The 8,767-nt window shown below is 42.8% G+C and overlaps 1 protein-coding gene across 1 annotated transcript; it reads right to left on the minus strand.

The window, feature by feature from the left end:
* Positions 1-6,217: 6,217 nt before the first annotated feature.
* Positions 6,218-7,877, minus strand: LOC107769476 (uncharacterized). The gene is made up of 2 exons (XM_075252859.1): positions 7,443-7,877; positions 6,218-6,334 (listed from the first exon to the last, which is right to left on the minus strand). The coding sequence occupies exons 1-2, from the start codon at positions 7,875-7,877 to the stop codon at positions 6,218-6,220; spliced, it is 552 nt and encodes a 183-aa protein (XP_075108960.1).
* Between the last annotated feature and the right edge of the window lie 890 nt (positions 7,878-8,767).

Raw genomic sequence — 8,767 nt, forward strand, 5'->3', positions numbered from 1 at the left:
ACCAAGGTAGCTGGGGCGGCAATAACAATAGCAATTGGGGAGGAAACAATAACCAAGGGGGTTGGAATAACGATAATCAAGGGAATCGAGGGCCGGTCTTTCAAAGGAATCCGATGTTTCAACAACATAACAACCTGCTTCCATTTCCGTCTCAAGGTCCTAGCTCGTCCAATAATGAGATGGGATGGGTTGAATCCATGTTTGAGCAAATGATGAAGAAAAAAGCCGACTCTAATGCCCAATTTGCTTTCCACAATACTTCTATCCGCAACTTGGAGGTCCAACTTGGCCGAGTTTCACAAGTATTGAATACTCTCCCTAAGGGGGCACTACCTAGTACGCTACTAAACCTGAATGGAGGGAACAATAAGGGCCATGCTATGGCGGTGCCTACAAGGAGTGGTAGAGGTAGAGTTGCTAGTACCTCTAATCCAAGAAAGGTTGTGAGTGATGATTTGTTGGTGCAAGATGATGATGAGCAAAGTAATGATGTGCAAGTGAATGATGAGAATGTGAATGAGGAAGTAAGAGTTGACATTGATGACAACATGGAGGAGACTCAAAATGATGTGAACCCGGCTAGGGAACACGTAATAGACATACTGGAAATGATAGTGCCCAAAGAAAAGGCTCTTTTGCCAATTCCTCCTCCACCATACTCTTAGAGGCTTGCAAAACACAACAATGAGAACTAGTTCAAGAAATTTATACATATGATGAAGAGTTTGTCGATAAATGCACATTTGGTGGGAGCTCTAGAACAAATGCCAGGATATGCCAAGTTTATGAAAGACTTGGTAACAAAAAAGAGGTCCATGAATTGTGAAACTATGAAGATGACGCATCAAGTGAGTGCCATTGTGCATTCGATGGCCCCAAAGCTAGAAGACCCTAGTGCTTTTACAATCCCGTGCACTATTGGTAGTACCGATTTTGCCAAAGCTTTATGCGACTTAGGGGAAAGCATTAACTTGATGACATATTCTATATTTAAGACATTGGGGATTGGGTAACCAAGGACCACATCCATGATGTTGCAAATGGCAGATAGGACAATGAAGAGGCCATTGGGGATTATAGATGATGTGCTCGTGCGGGTCGACAAGTTCATACTTCCCACAGATTTTGTGATTCTTGACTGCAAGGCTGACTATGAGGTTCCGATCATATTGGGAAGACCTTTCCTAGCTATAGGTAAGGCTTTGGTTGATGTGGAAGCAGGGGAGCTCACCTTCCGGGTGGGTGACAAAAACGTTATGTTTTGTTTACCGTGAAAATGGTAACAACAATTAGATTTATAAATGGGATTCTAAAAATACGTGATCTATTTTTATGCTAGTTGTTAGAGCAGTTGATGCTAAGAATATGAAGTTTAACGAAAAGATACGAGCTAAAACGAGGCAGTAATCAAACTGAGAGGGCTTGCCGCCCGAGCCTCAGACTGGTCGATGAAGAAGCCTCGGGGTCGATATACTGCTCGATCTCAAGCTATTGGGGTTAGTTGGGAATGGGATAACAATTGAGATATGATCAAACAAGGCTCTCTATGGCCTATACCAAGCAATAAATAAAGAACAAGCATGAAACTAATAAATGCTAAGAGTGGCCTCGAGCTAGTAAGAACGAGCAAGTTAGAGAGAAGAAAGAGAGAGAGAGGTATTATTGATCGTGTGGAGAATATATGGAGCAACAACCGTCCTTTACAAAGTAGGGTGGGTTCCCCTTATATAGGAGGGGAATCCGGTTATAGTACAACATACATTAATTGTAAAGTATGGAGATGGGATGGCTAGACGTGACGCTTCGACATAGGCTCTGGATAGGCCGACTCTTTCAGACTGAGCTACGTGCCTTGTGAATTTCCCCCTTTTGCTCTAGCCTCAGTCTTCGTCTTCTTTGAGTGGGGCCTTGACGAGCCCCAAGGGAGGGTACTCGGTCGCAATTCCACGTCCTCGGGGTCTCGAGGTATTCTTCTGAAGTGGCTTGATAGCGAGAAATTAAGTCCTCTAATTTTGCCGCATTCAGATAGTCTCTGCATTTCCTAGAATGAAGCGATGAGAAATGATTTTGACACACGATCTTCTCACGGTGACGTCATACCAATGATGCAACTTGTGGCGTGAGCTTTTGCGGCAACTGGGGTGTCCCATGGACTTGTGTATTTGACATCATTCAATGCACTATCATTTTCGGTTCTCCAAGATGAATGTACCGTCGCCATTTTGATTCTTCAAGAACGCAGTAATTGTGTCCGCCGGTCAATCTTCTAAAGCCTCGATGACCGTGTCATTACCCCTATAAATGGGGGCGTTTTAGCATTGTTTTTCTATCCAAGTGCCTTCATTAGCTCATTTGCCCATTTCTCCTTATCATATTCCTCTATCGTTGAACATCATGTTTGGGGCTCGTGGCCTCAAGGCCGTTTGGCAGAGCTCTAGTAGGTTGTGTTGTGGCCTCTTGCTGTTACGTCTACTATTGCTATTGTCGTTGGACCAAGACGATGATAGATGGGGAATCGGTTCTCCCCTTTTGTAGACAGTCATTCGGACTACGCACCGCTACTCACTCTCCTACCTAGGCCTGGTGTGGCACTTCATCCCTTGGGTTTTTCCTTTCCCAAAGGATAAAATGGCACTACTGGCCGTCGAGACTGGGGCCCGCCTGTCACGCCTCCTTTTTTACCATCCAAGGGTAATATAAGGGATATTTTCCAATTAAAGTAACATTAATCGAAATAGAATTAACTAATATATCAGAGTCGCCACTTGGAATAGTTTTTTTGGTGCCCCAAGTCACTAGTTTATTTTAAAATCCCATATCGTAGAAATTTCGACTTTACTTTATATGTCTGCGAACCAGAAATTCAGAGTAAGGAATTTTGTTAACCTGGGAGAAGGTGTAAGGCATTCCCAGGTTCCGTGGTTCTGGCACGGTCGCTTAAACTATTAATAATTGGCCTATTATCTAATTTTAACTACACATTTTTAAACCTATGTGCATTTTAACTTATTTACCGCTTTTAAATATTTTAGAATGCTTTTAGGAAGTTTCAACGTTATTTAAAACATTCCTTGAACCACGCCACATGAAATGCACCCGCGGTTCGCGACACATTCTATTTAATATTGTTATGAATTGAATTTGGGTCATATGAAATGTGCACCCGAAATTAGTAATTAAAGAAAGTCAAATTAAACAACTCACCTAAAGCAACTACGAAGGCTCAAATTAATAACGAGGTCTGTGAGGGCCATGGGAAATTCAAATAATGACACACCTCGATTTTAAAAGAGTTGTTATTAATTAAATGAGGACCATGGACTTAGGAGTTTTATTCAACATGGCACACCTCAATTTTACGAATTTTAATTAAGTTCATGAGGGCCATATGTTATGGGTTTTAAACATGGCACACCTCAAATGGTTTTTAGAAGATAACTTATTTAATTAGGGCCATCTAAGTTATTCATATTTGAGACTGACTTATGCATAAAAAGTGCTAACTGATTATGAAAGGTTTTTAATTGTTTTGGGACAAGGGGAATGGGCCAGCAACAAAGTAGACAAACGAACGAAATTTTTCTGCCCCAGTTTCCACTAGGAAAATTTCGTGAGTTATTGTAACAAAATCTAAACTATAAGGATTGTGTATCCTTGGGAAAAAAAGATTAGGGAGTGGAGCCCTAAATTGGAAAGATTGCCAGGTTATGCTAGAAAGATGACCGGGTTATACCAGAGAAGAAAAGATCATCGGGTTATGCCGGGGAGGTCCACGGGTTATGCCATGAAAGGTCATCGAGTTATGACGAAAAAGAAACGGTCCTCGGGTTATGCCGGGGAGATCTACGGGTTATGCCGGGAAAGTCATCGGGTTATGCTGGGAAAAGGAAAGGTCCTCGGGTTATGCCGGAAAAGTCATCGGGTTATGCTGGAAAAAGAAAAGGTCCTCGGGTTATGCCGGAAAAGAAACGGTCCTCGGGTTATGCTAGGGAGGTCCACGGGTTATGCCGGGAAAGTCATCGGGTTATGACAAAAAAGGAAAGGTCCTCGAGTTATGTCGGGAAAGTCATCGGGTTATGCCAAAAAAAGAAAAGGTCCTCGGGTTATGCCGAGGAAGTCAACGGGTTATGCTAGAAAAATAAAAGGTCCTCGAGTTATGCTGGGGACGTCATCGGGTTATGTCGGAAAAGAAAAGGTCCTCGGGTTATGCCGGGAAAGTCCACGGGTTATGCTGGGAAGAAAAGGTCCTCGGGTTATGCCAGGAAGGTCATCAATTTATGCCGGAAGAAGAAATAGTCCTCGGGTTATGCCGGGGAAGTCATCGGGTTATGCCGGAAAAAGAAAAGGTCCTCAGGTTATGTCGAGGAGGTCTACGAGTTATGCCGGGAAAGTCATCAGGTTATGTTGGAAAAAGGAAAGGTCCCCGGGTTATGCCGGAAAAGTCATTGGGTTATGCTGGAAAAATAAAAGGTCCTCGGGTTATGCCAAAAAGAAACGGTCCTCGGGTTATGCTAGGGAGGTCCACGGGTTATGCCAGAAAAAGGAAAGATCCTCGAGTTATGCAGGGAAAGTCATCGGGTTATGCTGGAAAAAGAAAAGGTCCTTGGGTTATGCTGGGGAGGTCATCGGGTTATGCCGGAAAGAAAAGGTCCTCGGGTTATGCCGGGAATCAACTAGGGAGTGGAACCCTGTAATGGAAGAGACTACCAGGTTATGCTAGGAGCGATTAGGGAATGGGACCCTATATTGGGAAAACGTAGCTAGGGATTGGAGGCCCTATGCTACCATGGTTTTGAATTTTCTTCTTCTTTCTTTTCGTTTTACTTTTAATACTTTATTCAAGAGAACGCATGAAGAGTTTGAAAGGGACTTCCATTTTTGGGTTAATCTCTGCTGTAAGACCAATATGGTCTCCGCGCACCTTACTTTTATTGCACTTGCTCCTTGCGAGGTTATCTTAGATTGCACCAGTTTTCAAAACAAAGAACAATTTGTCAGTTTGAAACGATGGTTGGTTTTGTGGACTTGATTGTTTTGATCACTTGATCTAGGCCCAACCCTCTTGCTGAAATCTTTTACTGCTTGCTGGCTTTCTAGAAACTGATTGCTCTTCTAAAAACCGGGTAACTTGACTTTTCCCAAAATTTCACATGATGGTTCACCCGTGTGGGCTTTGGCCTTTTCATCTTATTATGCCTTTGTATACACTTGACTTTGGATTTATTTCATTTTCCATCATTTGATTTTGGAGCATCGGTAATCATGGCCAGTCGGGATCGACTTGATGCATCCGCTAAGTTTGGGTGCTTTTCTTTGGTTTTGGCTTTGTTAAGCAGAACCCTGTAAACCAATCTTTCCACCTTTTCTTTGTATTAGTCTCGGAAAAGAATCAGACCGAAAGAGATTCAAAGAAAAGTAAATGATGGACAAGAAAAATAATTTAAAGAGAAGTGTCTCTTTCGGGAAGGATGAGAATGACTTATCTGGAGTGCATGCTGACTTCAATAGACATGACTTGCTTCTTGGACTAGATACCCGATCTGTGCAACCATCCATCTTCTCATAAACCCATGATGAATCAAGTTTTAAAACCGAGAAACCTTTCCAGGACTCCTTCAGTGCCCATGGTTGTAAGGGATTCTCTCTTTTCAATCAATGGCGCCCTTACCAGGTTTTCGCCAATTGACCTCTCTTATTTCTCTCCTCACCGTCGCCTTGTAGTGCTCTTTCTACTAGTTTTCACTAACAAGACTCTCTCATTTTTCAATTTCTCTGCTCACCACCGCCTTAGGTGCCCGTGGGTTTCCACTAATAATACTCTCTCATTTTATTTCTCTCATCTGATTGCATTGGGTCCAAGCAACCGCATTTTCCGATTTTTAACACCTTTTATTGATTGGTCGAAAGGACTTGAACAAGGTTTGGGTAAAAAGAGCTTGGATCAAAGTACAACTTTGGAACTATTCAGGTGGGATCATCACCGAACCATTATAACATCTGCCCTAGTTTAACTTTTGGGGGATATTGGAACTTTGTTTTGGTGTGACTGAACCCCAGATAGAGGCTGCCTACGTATCCTTTCGGAATCAAGTCGAACGTAGTTCAGGGAACATTTTGTGTTGTTGTTTTGCTGTTTTTATTTTTCTTTTATTTTGATGATTTTTTTTTACAAATGTTCTCAAGTTCCAAAGAGGGTAACGAAAGAGAGGTAACCGGCTCAAAGGGTTAGCAAAGAATTGGAGTGTTTCGTGTAGCGAGAATGAAAGTCTTCATCATCCCAATCAGATAATATTGTTGCTGTAAACAGACTAGACATAATACCTTTTGACTGCGCCTGCATTTATAGCTGTTTCAGGGTTATTTCCTTTAATGTCTCCTAGGTACAATGCCCCTTTTGGCAACAATTTTCTGATAATGTATGTGCCCTTCAAGTTAGGAGGGAACTTTCCTTTTGCTTCCTGATTGTGGGGGAGAATACGCCTCAAAATGAGTTGCCCCACTTCAAAGTTCCTAGGCCGCACTTTCTTGTTGTAGGCAAGGTCCATTCGTTGTTGATACAACTACCCGTGGCAGGATGTGGCCATTCGCTTTTCATCAATTAAGGTTAACTATTCTAGACGGGTTTTAACCCACTCACTGTCCTCAATTTCAGCTTCAACAATGATCCGAAGAGAAGGGATTTCAACTTCAGCGGGTATTACGGCCTCAGTGTCGTAAACCAATAGATATGGGTTTGCTCTAACTGATGTGTGCACAGTTTTGCAGTATCCTAACAATGCAAACGACAACTTTTCATGCCAGTGCCTGGAACTTTGGATCATCTTTCTCAGAATCTTGTTGATGTTCTTGTTTGCTGCTTCAACAAAACCATTAGCTTTGGGCCGATAAGGGGTAGAATTTTGATGCGTGATTTTAAACTGCTCACATATCTCCCTCATCAAGTGACTATTGAAGTTTGCAGCATTATCTGTAATGATAGTTGCAGGAATACCAAAATGGCAGATGATATTGGAGTGCACGAAGTCTACCACTGCTTTCTTAGTGGTAGATTTGAGAGTAATTGCTTCAACCCACTTCGTGAAGTAGTCGATGGCGACCAATATGAATCTATGCCCATTTGAAGCTTTTGGCTCGATCGGCCCGATAACGTACATGCCCTAGGCAGCAAATGGCCAAGGTGCTGACATGGGATGCAGTTCTGTAGGCGGTGTATGAATCAAGTCACCGTGCACCTGACACTGCTGACATTTCCGGATGAAACTGAAACAATCTTTTTCCATAGTCATCCAATAATAGCCTACTCGGAGGATTTTCTTTGCCAGGACGTATCCATTCATGTAGGGTCCACACACTCCTACGTGCACTTCATGCATGATTCTTCCTGCCTCTTCGGCATCCACACATCTTACCAAATTGAGATCTGGAGTCCTTTTGTACAAAACCTCACCGCTCAAGAAGAAACCGCCTGTAAGCCGTCTAATGGTTCTCTTTTGGTCTGTATTGGCTTTCTCATGATATTTTTTCGTTTTCAGAAATCTCTTGATATCATGATACCATGGCTGGACATTTGGTTCTACCTTAACCATATTGCTGTAACCATGCCTTTCTCGGATTTGGATTTCCAATGGGTCAATGTGGAGATTGCCTGGATACGGCAACATCGAGGCCAAAGTAGCGAGTGCATCGTCTAATTCATTGTGAAAACGAGAAATGTACCTGAACTCGACTGACTTGAACCGTTTGCTAAGATCCTCCATATGTTGCCTGTAAGGAATAAGCTTGACATCCCGAGTTTCCCATTCACCCTGAGCATGTTGGATAATCAAGTCTAAATCCCCCATGATCAAAAGTTCTTCAACTTCTTGGTCGATTGCCATATTCATACCCAGAATGCAGGCTTCGTATTCAACGGTGTTGTTTATGCAGAAATATCAAAGACGAGTTGTGGCTGGATAGTGCTAACCACTGGGTGAGATCAAGATTGCCCCAATCCCGACATCTTTCGCGTTCACAACTCCATCGAAAAACATTTTCCAAGCATTGGTGTCTTCTGATGTTACCTCAACTGAATTCACCTCATCGTCCGGGAAGTAAGTACTCAAGGGCTGATATTCATCATCGACGGGATTTTCAGTTAGGTGAGCTGCTAAAGCCTGGGCTTTATTGCCGTGCGGGTGACATAGACTATGTCAAACTCAATGAGCAGGATCTGCCATTTTGCTAACCTCCCTGTGGGCATTGGCTTCTGGAATATGTACTTCAAAGGGTCCAACCTGGTAATGAGGTAAGTCGTATAGGCCAACAAGTAATGCCTAAGCTTCTGAGCGACCCAAGTTAGAGTGCACCAAGTTTTTTTCTAGCAAAGTGTATTTGTCTTCATAACTGGTAAACTTCTAGCTTAGATAGTAGATTGCCTGCTCTCTCTTTCCAGTCACATCGTGTTGGCTGAGGACACAACCAAAGGAATTTTCCAAGACTGTCAAATACAATAACAAAGGCCTCCCGGGTTTAGGTGGGACCAAGACTGGCGGGTTCGACAGATATTCTTTGATTTTGTCAAAGGCTTCTTGACACTCATCCGTCCATTTAATCGCTACATCTTTCTTTAGCAGCTTGAAGATGGGTTCACATGTGGAAGTCAACTGAGCAATGAATTGGCTAATGTAGTTCCACCTTCCAAGCATGCTCATGACCTCTTTATTGGTTCTTGGAGGAGGCAAATCCCGAATAGACTTTATCTTTGTTGGGTCTAGCTCGATGCCCCTCC

The sequence above is a fragment of the Nicotiana tabacum genome, chromosome 5, assembly GCF_000715075.1.
Source record: "Nicotiana tabacum cultivar K326 chromosome 5, ASM71507v2, whole genome shotgun sequence".
NCBI classification, from domain to species: domain Eukaryota; kingdom Viridiplantae; phylum Streptophyta; class Magnoliopsida; order Solanales; family Solanaceae; genus Nicotiana; species Nicotiana tabacum.